Below are 19051 nucleotides of genomic sequence, written 5' to 3' on the forward strand. Positions count from 1 at the left end.
TAGCAGAGAGAACAGTCTACGACTAGGGTGGCTGGAGTCCTTGACAATGTTTAGTGCCTTCCTCTGACACCGCCTGATATAGAGGTCCTGGATGGCAGGAAGCTTGACCCCGGTGATGTACTGGGCCGTACGCACTACCCTCTGTAGTGCCTTGCGGTAGGAGGCCGAGCAGTTGCCATACCAGGCAGTGATGCAATCCGTCAGGATGCTCTCGATGGTGCAGCTGTTAAACCTTTTGAGGATCTGAGGACCCATGCCAAATCTTTCCAGTCTCCTGAAGGGGAATAGGTTTTGTTGTGCCCTCTTCACGACTGTCTTGGTGTGCTTGGACCATGTTAGTTTGTTGGTGATGTGGACGCCAAGGAACTTGAAGCTCTCAAGCTGCTCCACTACAGCCCCGTCGATGAGAATGGGGGTGTGCTCGGTCCTCCTTTTCTTGTTGTCCACAATCATCTCCTTTGTTTTGATCACGTTGAGGGAGAAGTTGTTGACCTTGCACCACATGGTCAGGTCTCCGACCTCCTCCTTATAGGCGGTCTCATCGTTGACCAGGCCTACCACTGTTGTCATCGGCAAACTTAATGATGGTGTTGGAGTCGTGCCAGGCCGTGCAGTCATGAGTGAACAGGGAGCACAGGAGGGGACTGAGCACGCACCCGAGGGGCCCCCGTGTTGAGGATCAGCGAGGCGGATGTGTTGTTACCTACCCTTACCATCTGGGAGCGGCCCGTCAGGAAGTCCAGGATCCAGTTGCAGAGGGAGGTGTTTAGTCCCAGGGAACTTAGCTTAGTGATGAGCTTTGAGGGCACTATGGTGTTGAACGCTGAGCTGTAGTCAATGAATAGCAATTCTCACATCGATGTTCCTTTAGTCCCGGTGTGAAAAGGCAGTTTGAAGTGCAATAGAGATTGCATCATCTGTGGATCTGTTGGGGTGGTCTGCAAATTGGAGTGGGTCTAGGGTTTCTGGGATGATGGTGTTGATGTGAGCCATGACCAGCCTTTCAAAGCATTTCATGGCTACAGATGTGAGTGTTATGGGTCAGTAGTAATTTAGGCAGGTTACCTTAGTGTTCTTGGGCACAGGGACTATTGTGGTCTGCTTGAAACATTTTGGTATTACAGACTCAGACAGGGAGAGGCTGAAAATGTCAGTGAAGACACTTGCCAGTTGGTCAGCGCATACTCGGAGTACACATCCTGGTAATCCGACTGGCACTGTGGCCTTGTGAATGTTGACCTGTTTAAAGGTCTTACTCACAACGGCTGCGGAAAGCGTGATCACAGTCGTCCGGAACAGCTGATGCTCTCATGCATGTTTCAGTGTTACTTGCTGGGAAGGGAGCATAGAAGTTATTTAGCTCATCTGGTAGGTTTGCGTCACTGGGCAGCTCGTGGCTGTGCTTGCCTTTGTAGTCTGTAATAGTTTGCAAGCCCTGCCACATCCGACGAGCGTCATAGCCGGTGTAGTACAATTCGATTTTAGTCCTGTATTGACGCTTTGCCTGTTTGATGGTTCGTCAGAGGGCATAGCGGGATTTCTTATAAGCTTCCGGGTTAGAGTCCCACTCCTTGAAAGCGGCAGCTCTACACTTTAGCTCAGTGCGACTGTTGCCTGTAATCCATGGCTTTTGGTTGGGTTATGTACGTACAGTCACTGTGGGGACGACGTCATCGATGCACTTATTGATGAAGCCAGTGACTGATGTGGTGTACTCCTCAATGCCATCGGAAAGAATCCCGGAACATATTCCAGTCTGTGATAGCAAAACAGTCCTGTAGTTTAGCATAGACCAATCTACCCTCTTTCACCTGCAACAATTATATTTGGTGAGATGATCCTAAAACAGAATGAACATGCCTTGTACGACTAAGAACAAGTCTTCAGATTGGTTTGGTATAGCAACTAGTGGGGGTGAGAATGACCACACCCCAAGAAAGATATGACTTGGGAGAGTCCATAACATGCTAAATGCTAGGATGGTTACATTATAAGGGTCTCTAACCTCCGGTGGACCCCAGTAGCTCTGTCCTCTTGACAAAGCCCAGGTATCCCGTCCTGGCCCACAGGGTGTGGGGCTCCCCGAAGCTCAGCCGCGTGTTGAAGTGGTCCGCCTGCAAGCTCTCCTCTCCGTAGATGGTGTAGTAGCCACTGGAACTGTGGGGACTCTGAACCCAGATCTAAACAGAGAGTGAGAGTGTGTTATCATCCTCTACATCAGGGATGGGAAACAGGTGGCCCTCCTTTTGAAGGCCCTCTGATCAATTCCACACAAAAAACACACATACATACATATATATATATATATACATACACACACACATATATATACACACACAGTTGAAGTCGTTACTTTACATACTCCTCAGCCAAATACATTTAAACTCAGTTTTACACAATTCCTGACATTTAATCTTAGTAAAAATTCCCTGTCAGTTAGGATCACCACTTTATTTTAAGAATGTGAAATGTCAGAATAATAGTAGAGAGAATTATTTATTTCAGCTTTTATTTCTTTCATCACATTCCCAGTGGGTCAGAAGTTTACATACACTCAATTAGTATTTGGTAGCATTGCCTTTAAATTGTTTAACTTGGGTCAAACGTTTCGGTTAGCCTTCCACAAGATTCCCACAATAAGTTGGGTGAAGTTTGGCCCATTCCTCCTGACAGAGCTGGTGTAACTGAGTCAGGTTTGTAGGCCTCCTTGCTCGCACACACTTTTTCAGTTCTGCCCACACATTTTCTATAGGATTTAGGTCAGGGCTTTGTGATGGCCACTCCAATACCTTTACATTGTTGCCCTTAAGCCATTTTGCCACAACTTTGGAAGTATGCTTGGGGTCTTTGTCCATTTGGAAGACCCATTTGTGACCAAGCTTTAAGTTCCTGACTGATGTATTGAGATGTTGCTTCAATATATCCACATAATTTTCCTTCCTCATGATGCCATCTATTTTGTGAAGTGCACCAGTCCCTCCTGCAGCAAAGCATCCCCACAACATGATGCTGCCACGCCCGTGCTTTACGGTTGGGATGGTTTTCTTCGGCTTGCAAGCCTCCCCCTTTTTCCTCCAAACATAACGATGGTCATTATGGCCAAACAGTTCTATTTTTGTTTCATCAGACCAGAGGACATTTCTCCAAAAAGTACCATCTTTGTCCCCATGTGCAGTTGCAAACCGTAGTCTGGCTTTTTTACGGCGGTTTTGGAGCAGTGGCTTCTTCCTTGCTGAGCGGCCTTTCAGGTTATGTCGATATAGGACTTGTTTTACTGTGGATATAGATATGTTTGTACCTGCTTCCTCCAGCATCTTCACAAGGTCCTTTGCTGTTGTTCTGGGACTGATTTGCAATTTTTGCACCAGAGTACGTTCATCTCTAGGAAACAGAATGCGTCTCCTTCCTGAGCGGTATGACGGCTGTGTGGTCCCATGGTGTTTATACTTACGTACTATTGTTTGTACAGATGAACGTGGCACCTTCAGGCATTTGGAAATTGCTCCCAAGGATGAACCAGACTTGTGGATGTCTACATTTATTTTTCTGAGGTCTTAGCTGATTTCTTTTGATTTTCCCATGATGTCAAGCAAAGAGGCACTGAGTTTGAAGGTAGGCCTTGAAATGCATCCACAGGTACACCTCCAATTGACTCAAATTATGTAAATTAGCCTATCAGAAGCTTCTAAAGCCATGACATAATTTTCTGGAATTTTCCAAGCTGTTTAAAGGCACAGTCAACTTAGTGTATGTAAACTTCTGACCCACTGGAATTGTGATACAGTGAATGATAAGTGAAATAATCTGTCTGTAAACAATTGTTGGAAAAATTACTTGTGTCGTGCACAAAGTAGATGTCCTAACTGACTTGCCAAAACTATAGTTTGTTTACAAGACATTTGTGGAGTGTTTGAAAAACGACTTTTAATGACTCCAACCTAAGTGTATGTAAACTTCCGACTTCAACTGTATATATATTTACTTGTAAAAATAATAAAATCAGAACCCTTAGTCGGGTCTCAACTTACTGTTGAGAGTTAGAATAGTAGAATACACCAGGTGCAATTTCAAAATGTGGTTGTGCATCAGCAGTTTTTCCTCTTATGTCAGTGACTGTCAATTAGCCCAAGTCCACAAAAGAAAAATTGTTTAGCGGCTAGCTATCTAAACTTAGTAATCATGATCGAATTACCGGCCGGGGGGCACCCTTTGACTTAGTTAGTCTCATATTAAAAACTGCAAACATTCCTCTCAGCCCCATGGCAAAATAAGTAAAATTGCAGGAAATTAGATATAAAATTGCAAAATCTTCTGTCTGCCACATGGAAATATTTGCAGAACTGCAACAAACTTGCTTTAAAACTGCAACATTTTATCTACACCCCATGGCAAAATGCGTATAATTGCACGAAATTAACAAAATAAATGTAACATTTCTCTCCCCTGTCAAGAGGTCTGCTATTTTCAATATTATGTCTATCTCTGATTAGCTACCCAGGAAAGGGCTGAAAATAGCCCATATTAATATATGTAGCCTAAGAAATAAGGTCATGAAATCAATAACTTCCTAACATCAGATAACATTCATATATTAGCCATTTCTGAGACTCACTTAGATAATTAATTTGATGATACAGCAGTAGCAATACAAGGATATAACATTTATAGAAGAGACAGAAATGCTTATGGGGGAGGGGATGCTGTATATATATATATATATATATATATATATATATATATATATATATATATATATATATATTCAGAGCCATATCCCTGTAATGCTTAGAGAAGATCTTATGTCAAGTGTTATTGAAGTGTTGTGGTTGCAGGTTCACCTGGCACATCTAAAGCCTTTTCTTTTGGGGTGTTGCTATAGTCCACCAAGTGCTAACAGTCAGTATCTAAATAATATGTGTGAAATGCTTGATAGCGTATGTGATGTAAATAGAGGTGTCTACTTTCTTGGGACCTGAATATTGACTGGTTTTCATCAAGCTGATTACAGGCACAAATGATGATTGGTTGAAAGAAATTGATAATAAGAAGATTGTGGGAGCTGTACTGTTAGATTTCAGTGCAGCCTTTGATTTTATTGACCATAACCTGTTGTTGAAAATACGTATGAAAAATACGTATGTGTTATGGCTTTTCAACCTCTGCCATATCGTGGATTCAGAGCTATCCATCTAATAGAACTCAAAGGGTTTTCTTTAATGGAAGCGTCTCTGATGTCAAATATGTAAAGTGTGGTGTACCGCAGGGCAGCTCTCTAGGCCCTCTACTCTTTTCACCAATGATCTGCCACTGGCATTAAACAAAGCATGTGTGTCCATGTATGCTGATGATTCAACCATATACGCATCAGCAACCACAGCTAATGAAGTCACTGAAACCCTTAACAAAGAGTTGCAGTCTGTTTTGGAATGGGTGGCCAGTAATAAACTGGTCCTGAACATCTCTAAAACTAAGAGCATTGTATTTGGTACGAATCATTCCTTACGTGCTAAACATCAGCTGAATCTGGTCATGAATGGTGTGGCTGTTGAACAAGTTGAGGAGACTAAATTACTTGGCGTTACCTTAGATTGTAAACTGTCATGGTCAAAACATATAGATTCAATGGTTGCAACGATGGGGAGATGTCTAGCCGTAATAAAGAGATGCTCTGCTTTTTTGACACCACACTCCAAAAAGCAAGTTCTGCATGCTCTAGTTTTGTCTTATCTTGATTATTGTCCAGTCGTGTGGTCCAGTGCTGCAAGGAAAGATCTAGTTAAGCTGCAGCTGGCCCAGAACAGAGCGGCACGTTTTGCTCTTCATTGTAATCAGAGGGCTAATATCAATACTATGCATGCCAGTCTCTCTTGGCTAAGAGTTGAGAGACTGACTGCATCACTTCTTTTTATAAGAAACATGAATGTGTTAAATCCCAAATTGTTTGCATAGTCAACTTACACACAGCTCTGACACACACACACACACTTATCCCACCAGACATGCCACCAGGGGTCTTTTCCATAGTCCCCAAATCCAGAACAAATTCAAGAAAACGTACAGTATTATATAGAGCCCTTATTGCATGGAACTTCCTTCCATCTCATATTGCTCAAATGAACAGCAAACCTGGTTTCAAAAAACAGATAAAGCAACACCTCGCAGCACAACGCCTCCCCCCTATTGGACCTAGATAGTTTGTTTGTACGTATTGATATGTAGGCTACGTGTGCCTTTTTAAAAATGTATGTAGTTCTGTCCTTTAGCTGTTCTTGTCTAATGATATTCTGTATTATGTTTCATGTTTTGTGTGGACCCCAGGAAGAGTAGCTGCTGCTTTGCAACAGCTAATGGGAATCGTAATAAAATCCTCCCAAAATACCAGGTGGCCCACTAAAATGTTTTGCTGGCAATCTGGGGGGGGGGGGGGGGGGATCCACTTCAATCAATTAAATCCATTTCAATCAGTGTAGATGAAGGGGAGGAGACAGTTTAAAGAATCATTTTTAAGCCTTGAGACAATTGAGACATGGATTGTGTAAGTGTGCCATTTAGAGGGTGAATGGGCAAGATTGAAGTGACTTTGAACAGGGTATGGTAGTAAGTGCCAGAAGCACTGGTTTGTGTCAAGAACTGCAACGCTGCTGGGTTTTTCACACTCAACAGTTTCCTGTGTGCATCAAGAATGGTCCACCACCCAAAGGACATCCAGCCAAATTGACACAACTGTTGGAAGCTTTGGAGTTAACATAAGCCAGCATCCCTGTGGAACGCTTTCACCTTGTAGAGTCCATGCGTCGACAAATTGAGGCTGTTCTGAGGGCAAATGTGTGTGTGGGGGGGGGGGGGGTGGGGGTGCAACTCATGGTTAGGAAGGTGTTCCTAATGTTTAGTATACTCAGTATATATAGTAACCAGGGGCTCTGAGCCCAGATCTGAAGAACAGAAGAGATGGTCATTAACCAGGGAGGTAAGATGGAAAACTAAGTGATAGTGAAAGAGAAAGAGAAATATATTGACTAGGTCGTAGTAGAGCAAGGTGATGGGGTTAAATTATTGTAGGAGAAGGAGAAGAAACTCTGAAGTCTTTGCTACAATACTCTCACAGCAAACCCCTTTCAACTTGACCATATACCCCCACCACCTGTTCCTCTGTGGTGTCTGCATACTCACCTCTCCTAGATGTGAGTCCCCCAACGGACCCCTGGTCTCTGGGTTCACGATGATCACCCTCACCCCTGGAAGAATCTGCAGACAGGGAGATCAGGTTTGTAAACAACCTCACGGACGCAAGAGGAAGTTTCATTGGAGAAGCAAGAAGTCAAAACACAGTCTAAAGGCGTCCACACACACAGGTTCGGTTTGCTCCCTGCAGAACTCTGCTAGGTGAAGCGACCGTCTGTGCTCTCATACTCCCTAAAGACTCTCATACTCCCTAAAGAAAAAAGCAGCAACATCACTGTTGTTTATCCCTTTTCAGTCACCACGGCAACAACATAGCCAGAAACACTTCCTCAAAGTAGTCAGAATTAATCTAAGATAAATCACGAAATCTGATGTTTTTGCAGAGGTCCTAGTCACACAATTGTACATCTAACTGAGATGTTTGACTTCAGATACCGAACTTCACTTTGCCTCAAGAAAAGAAATGTGTGTGCACGAACAGCCAAGGAAATAAAAAAACTGATGAACACCAAAACATCACAAAATTTAATCGTAATATATGCGCAAACGGTTTAGACTGGGAAGCATAGGGTAAAGCTTTAGTCATCTCAGTGCCATGTACTTACAGTGCCTGACTCCATGAGGGGAAGACTCTGTGGGGCTCCTCGCTCCACCAACCTCACCCTGGAAGACACAGACAGACGGACTCCATTCTCTGCAGTGTATTATACATGACCATGTGACCTGACCAGGAAAACCCTGGGTAAAACCTTAGTGATGTCCGCTAGCTATCCTCACCTGTCATGGCGGAGGGACTTCATGTCTACATAGACGGTGGAGGGATCTGGTCCAGCTGTACCCTGGCAGAGAAACAGAAAGGGAACTTCGTGATCTAAAAAGTCCAAATGAGTCACCATCATTGTTGTTTAGATCCAGCTGTGTGTGCGTATGCATGCATGCATATTTTTTGTGGCTCCCTGCATTTGTATGTGTGTGTGCGCTGGGGCCCACCTGCAAGCAGATGGCTATGTTGACCCTGGATCCAAACGCTGTGCTGACAGCGCGGGGGGAGAGGCCCAGGTCTTTAAACAGCTTGGAGAAGGACTGGGTCAGTGCCAGCCGGGGACGCTCCTCTGCTATCACCACACAGCTCCTCACACACGACAGGTTCACACCCCGCGCCTGCAGACACACAGGTTAATAATACACACAGGGTGGAGACTCCTAGACAGTACACTTACCACCAGCCTCTTCTGGTGTGTGTACAGGATACAGTTGACAGATTTTAGACTCTGGAACCAACACATATCTAGCCATTGGTTAGACTGTGTGTGTGTGTGTGTGTGTGTGTGTGTGTGTGTGTGTGTGTGTGTGTGTGTGTGTGTTCCTCACCTTTAGAGAGTCAGTCTGCGTTCCCAGGCCCTTGGTGCAGAGCTCCATGACAGAGTAGGAACAGAAGGTGTCTCTGACCTTGTACTGGCTCAGGGTGCTCAGCCACAGAGGTAAGGACAGCTCCAACTCCATAGGAGGGATCAGGATGGACTGGTGACCCGAGTACACACTACACACAATATTGGAACTTTCTCTAGTCATTACAACGTAAAAAGCTGCTGTCACTTTTCTGCTCAATAGAGATCAGCCGCAGTGTCAACAACACTAGATCATAGGGCGACATAGAAGCGGCATAAGGATTATACAAAATGTAGGTGAAATCATGGCAGCCCAGCCATGTCTCTTACCTGGAGATGCACCACTGTACGAAGCCCAGGCCGCAGTAGGGGTCCAGACAGATGGCTATTTGGCGTGAGGAGTAGAGCTCACACTGTAGCTTGATGGAGCGACACAGAGTACTGACCGCCGAGTGGGACATCTGACACACACACCACAGACAGACAAAGAGACAGAGAGACGAGAGAGAAACCAGAGAGAGAGAAAGAGACCGAGAGAAACCAGAGACAAGAGAGAGAGAGAAAAAGGAGAGAGAAAAAATATGCCTTTTAATATGCAAAAGAATGGCTGTGTGATCATTTCTCCTGAGATGGACTTAGTATCTAGGTGTGTACATGCTACAGTAGTGTCCTTACCTTGACCCCGGTCAGCATGCCTGTGGTGGACACGCTGAAATCCAGGTAGGCCAGCATCTCTGCTGTGGGGGGCTTGTAGAGCTGGGGGGGCCGCCTCCTGGGGAGGTCGTCTAGAAAGGACACACAGAGAAGGTAAACAGAGTCCATCAGTTAGAAGGAACATCTCCAATGTATTCATTACACATGAAAATGACACCCTACGTGGTTCTGGTCCCTGTATAGTGTACACTACCCTACGTGGTTCTGGTCCCTGTATAGTGTACACTACCCTACGTGGTTCTGGTCCCTGTATAGTGTACACTACCCTACGTGGTTCTGGTCCCTGTATAGTGTACACTACCCTATGTTGTTCTGGTCCCTGTATAGTGTACACTACCCTACGTGGTTCTGGTCCCTGTATAGTGTACACTACCCTATGTGGTTCTGGTCCTAAGTAGTCCACGATCATGTGAAAATAGCGTGTCTTGGGAGTCCTTTGGGATTTGCCACAGTACCTGTGTCTATGATAGTGGGCCAGGTCTTGACGTTGACGCTGGCAGCAGCCTCTCTGGACCGGAGAATCCTCATAAGGGGCTGGGTGGTTAGGATACAGGCAGCTTTACTCACCTGCAACACACACACACACACACAGGAATTTGATTCCCCCCCCCCCAAGATCATTTCAGCAGTTACTAAAGTTTTCATAGTACAAATACACGTTTGTATATATTGAGGCATAACATCTTTCATGAAGCGGTTATGTGAAAACGTCTTGGTGGCTGTAGTTGACTCACGTCGATGATCATGCGGACGGTGGGCAGGGTAGCAGCCAGGTTCTGAGGGTGAGGGGGGCGCACTGTTACAGGGATCAACCCCGCATACAGACAGCCATAGAAGGCAGCTATCAGATCAATGCCTGGTGTGAGAGGGAGGGAGGGAGGGAGGGAGGGAGGGAGGGAGGGAGGGAGGGAGGGAAATAAAGGGGAGGACTGTTAACAATAGCATTTAACTGATTATTCTAAGGCAGAGATTGTATATGTGAGGATGGACAGTATCCGCAGCCTCGTGTGAAGTGTGTGTGTAGGTCATTCAACCCACCAGGGGGGTATAACAGCACTACGTTGTCCCCAGTGTTGAGGCCTCCTCTCTCCATCAGGGCTGAGGTTATCTTCTCTGCTCTCTTGTGCAGCTGAACACACGTGGCTGTGCACACTGCTGCCCCCTGGAGGACAGAGGTGGTAAGAGACACTGTACAGGTGCAACAGGAAAGCCTAGCAAGTGTGACCAACCAGGGTTCAAACCTGGGTCCTCTGCACAGCACAATACTGTATTAGCCCACTCAGCTAAAGCCTAAGCCGGAGGCATTAGCTAGGGGAGCCAACGCAACTTCCACAATCATATGTTAAAACGTATAAGAGCATAAGAAATGTGAGTAAAAATGGGAACATCTCAAGAGGTGTGACCATCCAACCTTAGCGTTGAGCAGCACATAGAGGACGTGGTCAGGGTCACTCTGGGCTCTCCACTGTAGCGCTTCAGACAGAAACTGGTGCTGAAAGAAGGGAGAGTGTGGGTCAGGACTCTGAACTGGTGCTGAAAGAGGGAGCTAGGGAGCCACCAATAAGGGGAGAAGAGAACCAAAGACTAGTGAACAGAAACAGGATGGTTGTGGAGGGAGTACAATAGCAGGCTTTAAGCACAGTAAAAACACACACACGTATAGTGAGGTTCTGTGTGCGTCGCTGTGTGACTGCACAGCCCATTCCCTCATTCAATAGATGCACACCATTGATCTGCTCACGGTTACAGGGGTGGACACCATTGATCTGCTCACGGTTACAGGGGTGGACACCATTGATCTGCTCACGGTTACAGGGGTGGACACCATTGATCTGCTCACGGTTACAGGGGTGGACACCATTGATCTGCTCACGGTTACAGGGGTGCACACCATTGATCTGCTCACGGTTACAGTGATGCACACCATTGATCTGCTCACGGTTACAGGGGTGGACACCATTGATCTGCTCACGGTTACAGGGGTGGACACCATTGATCTGCTCACGGTTACAGGGGTGGACACCATTGATCTGCTCACGGTTACAGGGGTGGACACCATTGATCTGCTCACGGTTACAGGGGTGCACACCATTGATCTGCTCACGGTTACAGTGATGCACACCATTGATCTGCTCACGGTTACAGGGGTGCACACCATTGATCTGCTCACGGTTACAGGGGTGCAGACATAATACACAGTCACTGTCAAGCAGCACATCTGACAGAAGCAGCCTTACTGGGGCAGGTATGTCTGCTAAACTCTTACCATCATGGTGGGCCACATACAGAGCTACATCGCCAGAGATAAAGTAGAGACAGAACAAAGCTTCTGTTATACGTTTGTCATTAGGACTACGGTAAATAAGATGTAGAGACAGAACAAAGCTTCTGTTATACGTTTGTCATTAGGACTACGGTAAATAAGATGACAGAACACAGCTTCTGTTATACGTTTATCATTAGGACTATGGTAAATAAGATGAGACAGAGCAAAGCTTCTGTTATACGTTTGTCATTAGGACTACGGTAAATAAGATGTAGAGACAGAACAAAGCTTCTGTTATACGTTTGTCATTAGGACTACGGTAAATAAGATGTAGAGACAGAACAAAGCTTCTGTTAAACGTTTGTCATTAGGACTACGGTAAATAAGATGAGACAGAACAAAGCTTCTGTTATACGTTTATCATTAGGACTACGGTAAATAAGATGAGACAGAACAAAGCTTCTGTTATACGTTTGTCATTAGGACTACGGTAAATAAGATGTAGAGACAGAACAAAGCTTCTGTTATACGTTTGTCATTAGGACTACGGTAAATAAGATGAGACAGAACAAAGCTTCTGTTATACGTTTGTCATTAGGACTACGGTAAATAAGATGTAGAGACAGAACAAAGCTTCTGTTATACGTTTGTCATTAGGACTACGGTAAATAAGATGAGACAGAACAAAGCTTCTGTTATACGTTTATCATTAGGACTACGGTAAATAAGATGAGACAGAGCAAAGCTTCTGTTATACGTTTGTCATTAGGACTACGGTAAATAAGATGGTGATTGTTGGTAAAAGCAGCTGTGCTCCATTCCTGGTGTTGGTGAGTATTGAAGACAGACTGTATTACTGGTACTGTAGTGTGTGTTTTCACACCGTAGGGCCGACACCTTGCTGGCTCAGCCCAGTACAGCTTGGCTCTGTGGGGTCTTACCTTCCTGACCAGACCCTCTTCCTCCACCACGCCCAGCTCTCTGCCTGCAGCCTGGGCCATCCTGTTTCCTGCTACCAGGTTACCAACCATGATGGAGGCCGGGCCCACTCCAACTATAGTACGGAGAGGAGAGGAGGGTTAGAGGTACACACCTACTACAGTGTCAAGTGTCACTGTGTCAGAGATATAGACAGTCATTATAGCCACACACACCAATACCTGGTTGTTTCTGCCGTGGTTTGGGCAGGTTGGTGACACAGGTGTGTGGACAGAGGAGGATGTTACAGGGGTGCAGGTTCCCCTCTAGGAAGTTCTGTTTGGTCTCAGAGATGTGGATCCCTCCCAGTGGTGTCTTGGGTAACGTGTTGGCCGGGACCAGGGCTAGGCAGTACAGACCCACCTGGTGGATACTGTCTATAGCCTATACAGGAAAACACATGATATACTGTTTATGTGATGCCAGTACTGTATGCACTGTTGTTAGGTGTGCTACCTATAACAGGGTAACGTGTTGGCCGGGACCAGGGCCAGGTACCGTCTATAGCCTATGGTAGACAGAACACACGTCATAGGGCCTACTGTTAAATCGGTGGTGTAAAGTACTTATGTAAAAATACTTTAAAGTACTACTTAAGTCGTTTTTGGGACTCTCTACTTTGACAACTGTTACTTCAATACATTCCTAAAGAAAATAATGTACTTTTTACTCCATACATTTTCCCGGACACCCAAAAGTAGTCGTTACATTTTGACAGGAAAATGGTCCAATTCACACACTTATCAAGAGAACATCCCTGGTCATCCCTACTGCCTCTGATCTGGCAGACTCACTAAACACAAATGCTTTGTTTGTAAATGGTGTCTGAGTGTTGGAGTGTGCCCCTGGCTATCTGTCTTTTTTGCTTAATATAAAGGAATTTGAAATGGTTTATACTTGTACTTTGATACTTAAGTATATTTTAGCATTACATTTACTTTAGATACTTTAGTACATTTAAAACCAAATACTTTTACTGAAGTAGTATTTTACTGGGTGACTTTCACTTGAGTCATTTTCTATTAAGGTATCTTTACTTTTACTCAAGTATGACAATTGAGTACTTTTCCCACCACTGCTGTTAATGTACTGTCACCTAGATGTACTTCTACTACTAACTTAAAGCTGCAATATGTAACTTTTTGGGCAACCCAACCAAATTCACATAGAAATGTGAGTTATAGATCTGTCATTTCTCATTGAAAGCAAGTCTAAGAAGCGGTAGATCTGTTATGTGCGCTATTTCTATGCTTCTGTTTTAAAGTTTCGTTTTGGAGTTGTTTTTTACTTCAAAAAGCTGAAAATACAATATTTTTGGTAATAGAAAAGATATTTCACATCTGTTTATATGGTACAGTGATTATCTACACTATACTAGCTTGTTTCGCCACAAACTGAAATTAGGCAAACTATTAGAGTTTCAGCAACCAGGAAATGGCGGAGCGATTTCTGCATATTGCACCTTTAACCTATAAAGTGCACACTGATAGATAACTAGAAGGAAACACATCGAGATTGATTATAAAGGTGTGGGGTGAGTTGGACAAGTGAAGATAAATGATAAATAGATGGAAGGATAGATAATACCTGTAGTAGATATGAGACAATATGTATCTTCAGTACTGAGATAGATATATTTATAGAGGAGAGAACACATGCACACACATAAAACATGTACCTGTAGTACTCTGCTCATCCACTGGAAGCTGTCCTCTTCACTGGCGTCTGGTCTTTGTTCTGCTACAATCACTATCCTCTCATCATAGAACACGGTTACAGAAAACACGGCGATCCTACACCGGGGAGAGAGCCAGTCAGCAATAACAACCTACTCTCACACCAGAGACCACCGTCACAGAGCACACAGTGATCCTCCTCCGGGAGAGGGAGTGACAAGACAGCACGGCACACTCTCACACCTTAACACCTCAGCAAAACAACACAGCAGAATGACTGTGGCACTCACCTGTTTTGACAGGCTCCACAGCCAAAACACTCTCACACCTTACCAACACAGCAAAACACACCAGACGGACTGCGCTCCTGACACACTCACCTCCCCCTGTAGACAGTTTTGACAGGCTCCACGGCCAGGGCTGTGGCCACCAAGTCATCAGCATTGTGTCGTCTACCACTGACCGTCAGGAGCCCCTCGTTCTTCCCCACTACAAACACCAGACTTCCCTGTGGAGTTAGGGAGGGAAATAGCAGAAGGTCCCAAAGCAATGTCACAGTTTATTTTCATTCTCTAGACATCAACAGACACAGACGCCAAAACTCTATTCTACATTGACATGTTTTGTTGATATAAAGTAGTTGTGGATAGCTATAGACTGAATAGGTTAGGTAGGGTCTGAAATGACTGTCTTTCTATCTTACCGGCCCTACGAAGCCCAGCAGGCCAGTCCTAGTGAAGGGGATGTCTCCTATCGGAGCTCCAGCCTGGTTCACAGGAATCACCTGCAGAGACAGAGGGACACACTTTCAGTTATGGAGGTTACTGCATAATATATTACATAATGATCATCCTTTCAACCAATCACAACAACACGTTTAACTGTCAACACAACTCCTCAACTCAGGTTAGAGAGACCAGCGTTGCAAAGGGAGGGTATATTACTGGAAACCTTCTAAGTTTACCAGTAATATACCAGAATTAACTGGCCAGGTGTCTAATTATCTCTGGTCCTCTCTCTTGTAAAATATATGAAATAATTAAATAAGATACTGAACAAAAATATAAACACAACATGTAAAGTGTTGGTCCTATGTTTCTTGAGCTGAAATAAAAGATCCCAGAAATGTTCGATATGCACAAAAAGTTTATTTCTCTCAAATTTTGTGCACAAATTTGTTTACATCCCTGTTAGTGAACATTTCTCCTTTGCCAGGACAATATCAAGAAGCTGAATAAACAGCATGATCATTACACAGGTGCATATTGTGCGGGAAAAAAGGTGCAGTTTTGTCACACAATGCCACAGATGTTTCAAGTTGAGGGAGTGTGCAATCTGCATGCCGACTGCAGGAATGTCCACCAGAACTGTTGCCAGATAATTGAATGCTAATTTCTCTACCATAAGCCACTTCCAAAATTGTTTTAGAGAATTTGGCAGTACGTCCAACCGTCCTCACAATCGCAGACCACGTGTATGGCGTTGTGTGGGCGAGCGGTTTGCTGATGTCAACGTTGTGAACAGAGTGCCCCATGGTGGCGATGGGGTTATGGTATGGGCAGGCATAAGCTACGGACAACTAACACAATTGCATTTTATCGATGGCAAATTGAATGCACAGAGATACCGTGACGAGATCCTGAGGCCCATTGTCGTGCCATTCATCCACCGCCATCACCTCATGTTTCAGCATGATAATGCACGGCCCCATGTCAAAGGATCTGTACCCAATTCCTGAAAACTGAAAACGTCCCAGCTCTTCCATGGCCTGCATACTCAGACATGTCACCCATTGAGCATGTTTGGGATGCTCTGGATTTACATGTACGACAGCGTGTTCCAGTTCCTGCCAATATCCAGCAACTTCGCACAGCCATTGAAGAGGAGTGGGACAACATTCCACAATCAACAGCCTGATCAACTCTATGAGAAGGAGATGTGTCATGCTGCATGAGGCAAATGGTGGTCACACCAGATACTGACTGTATTTTCTGATCCACGCCCCTACCTTATTTTTAAAGGTATCTGTGACCAGCAGATGCATATCAGTATTCCCAGTCATGTGAAATCTATAGATTCGGGCCTCATTTATTTCAATTGACTTATATTAATTGTAACTCAGTCAAATCTTAGAAATTGTTGCATGTTGCGTTTATATTTTTGTTCAGTATAGAATGACAAAGCTGTAAAACATTACCCTAAATATAAAACATCAACTTAGTGAATACCATGGTGTTTAATATGAGGGTTTCAACATGAAATATCCTTTATATATATATATATATATATATATATATATATTTATTTTTTTTTTTTTTTTTTACACACTTTAGTTTACTATGTCAATATATATTTGTTCTCAATGTTTTGGCGTCAATTTTTAATTAGGCTATTTTCTCTTGAACCACATGGTGTATCCACTAGAAACTCATGGACAATATGGACATGGATAAATCAAATAAATGAATACTATAATAGGAATATAAGCATTATTCCAGTATTAATTACCAAAGGTACCATAGATTCAGGTAACTTCTGTAAATTAAATGGCTGCTTGGCAACCCTAATTAGTAATAGGTAACCATGACCACTGAATAATACAGTTGGGGTAGACCTTTTAGAATTGTAATGCTCTGACAGAGGAGTCATGTTCTTAGGTTGATGGCTACATCGCAGTGTCAGTAGCACTACACTGAACAGAAACTTGATGAGAGGGTTCAGTAAACAGTCCTCTCCTCACCTCGAAGGTGTTCTTGGTGACTCCAGGTAGACCGTAGTACATGGTTCCTCCAGCCCTGGAGTTCAACACTATCTCTCCGATCTCGTCGGTCTTACAGAGCTGTGGAGGCCCGTCTGGCTTCACGATACACATCAGAGCTGAAACACAAGACACTATGACATTAGGGCTAAAAACACACATACTGTACATTAGAAACCAACTCCCAAAAGCATCTTTGGGTCCATGAAAAGTGCCGTATAAAATCAGCAGTTGGGGGGGGGGCACTACTAAGATACATATAATTGTTTTAAGAAGGTCAACCCAAGGATAAGGATCATTTTTGCTATTTGATTTTGAAGACCGCTAGAAGTATATAAAAAAATATATATATATATTTGATGAACATTTTTATTTGGCCTTAATGCTATTTTCCCAAACAAAACACATTGAATAACAGATTCACGACATGGAACATCAGATAGCCCCCCCAAAAATTCTAAAAGAAGTTTGTTCTGAAGTGTCAATCCTATATCTGAGAGATATAAGATCAGGAAACATTTATTTTTTAAAATATGCATTTAACCCCTTATTTTTGTCACTAAACAGTCTCCATATGCTGTATACCGGGGCACCTTCAGACGAGTCTTGTGAGGCCTGTGGACGTCCTGCAGCCAAACAACCGACATGTGTTTTGAGAGTCTCACCTTTGCACAGATGAGTCATATTAGTGTGTAGCCCAAACCGTTTGGACGCTATAGACAGAAGTTGGCAGATCGGCTGTACCGACTTCAGACGAGTCCCAAGACGCCTGTTGGGGTCGTAGAGCAAAACGGAGAAGACCTTCGTGTTCGTGAGAGTCTTATCTGTCCATTTGTTGGACAAACCATTCGGACGCTACAGACGATTTTGTGAGACGACCAATTTTCGAGATGTCTCTTGGTCTGACAAACACCGCTCTAGCTCGGGCACCTTTCACCGCAGATACGGAAGTGTCACATAGGCGGATGCAGTGGAATGACATCTCAAGCTTAAACGGATGGATTTGTTTGGGGATGTTGTTATTATGCTAATTAGATGTATGTAGGGGGAGTGGACATCGACCTTAAGGGGTTTTAAAGCAATGACTAAAACGCTGAGCCAAGTAGAATTAACACCAGGGAAGTGACATTGACGAGACACAGTAAAACCACCACGGTTAAAGTCAGTCAGTGTGAGGAACAGAAAACAGAAAGAGTGAGGTGTGTTATAAGTGTGGTGTTGTGGTATAGAGTGGTGTGTTATAGAGTGGTGTGGTGTGTTATAGTGAAGTGTGGTGGTGTGGTATAGAGTGGTGTGGTATAGTGAAGTGTGGTGGTGTGGTATAGAGTGGTGTGGTGTGTTATAGTGAAGTGTGGTGGTGTGGTATAGAGTGGTGTGGTGTGGTATAGAGTGGTGTGGTGTGGTATAGAGTGGTGTGGTGTGGTATAGTGAAGTGTGGTGGTGTGGTATAGAGTGGTGTGGTATAGAGTGGTGTGGTGTGTTATAGTGAAGTGTGGTGGTGTGTTATAGAGTGGTGTGGTGTGTTATAGTGAAGTGTGGTGGTGTGTTATAGAGTGGTGTGGTGTGTTATAGTGAAGTGTGGTGGTGTGGTATAGAGTGGTGTGGTGTGGTATAGAGTGGTGTGGTGTGGTATAGAGTGGTGTGGTATAGAGTGGTGTGGTGTGGTATAGAGTGGTGTGGTGTGGTGTAGAGTGGTGTGGTATAGAGTGGTGTGGTGTGGTATAGAGTGGTGTGGTATAGAGTGGTGTGGTGTGGTATAGAGTGGTGTGGTATAGAGTGGTGTGGTGTGTTATAGTGAAGTGTGGTGGTGTGGTATAGAGTGGTGTGGTATAGAGTGGTGTGGTGTGGTATAGAGTGGTGTGGTATAGAGTGGTGTGGTATAGAGTGGTGCGGTGTGTTATAGTGAAGTGTGGTGGTGTGGTATAGAGTGGTGTGGTGTGGTATAGAGTGGTGTGGTGTGGTATAGAGTGGTGTGGTGGTGTGGTATAGAGTGGTGTGGTGTGGTATAGTGAAGTGTGGTGGTGTGGTATAGAGTGGTGTGGTGTGTTATAGTGAAGTGTGGTGGTGTGGTATAGAGTGGTGTGGTGTG

The 19051-nt window shown here is 44.2% G+C and overlaps 1 protein-coding gene across 1 annotated transcript in view; it reads right to left on the reverse strand.

The window, feature by feature from the left end:
• Positions 1-19051, reverse strand: part of LOC120059099 (disco-interacting protein 2 homolog B-A-like) — a 114358-nt gene that overhangs the window by 5345 nt on the left and 89962 nt on the right. Inside the window, exons 18-35 of the mRNA XM_039007903.1 lie at positions 16945-17081; positions 14908-14988; positions 14585-14712; positions 14207-14321; positions 12711-12912; positions 12492-12604; positions 10696-10776; positions 10323-10446; positions 10019-10140; positions 9740-9851; positions 9246-9355; positions 8901-9031; positions 8554-8722; positions 8173-8343; positions 7960-8021; positions 7788-7845; positions 7171-7245; positions 2006-2180 (exon numbers count right to left, since the gene is read on the reverse strand). Of these exons, the coding sequence (XP_038863831.1) occupies positions 2006-2180; positions 7171-7245; positions 7788-7845; positions 7960-8021; positions 8173-8343; positions 8554-8722; positions 8901-9031; positions 9246-9355; positions 9740-9851; positions 10019-10140; positions 10323-10446; positions 10696-10776; positions 12492-12604; positions 12711-12912; positions 14207-14321; positions 14585-14712; positions 14908-14988; positions 16945-17081 (2166 nt within the window). The remainder of the gene's footprint in view (positions 1-2005; positions 2181-7170; positions 7246-7787; positions 7846-7959; positions 8022-8172; positions 8344-8553; positions 8723-8900; positions 9032-9245; positions 9356-9739; positions 9852-10018; positions 10141-10322; positions 10447-10695; positions 10777-12491; positions 12605-12710; positions 12913-14206; positions 14322-14584; positions 14713-14907; positions 14989-16944; positions 17082-19051) is intronic.

The sequence above is a fragment of the Salvelinus namaycush genome, chromosome 14 (assembly GCF_016432855.1).
Source record: "Salvelinus namaycush isolate Seneca chromosome 14, SaNama_1.0, whole genome shotgun sequence".
Lineage (NCBI taxonomy): Eukaryota > Metazoa > Chordata > Actinopteri > Salmoniformes > Salmonidae > Salvelinus > Salvelinus namaycush.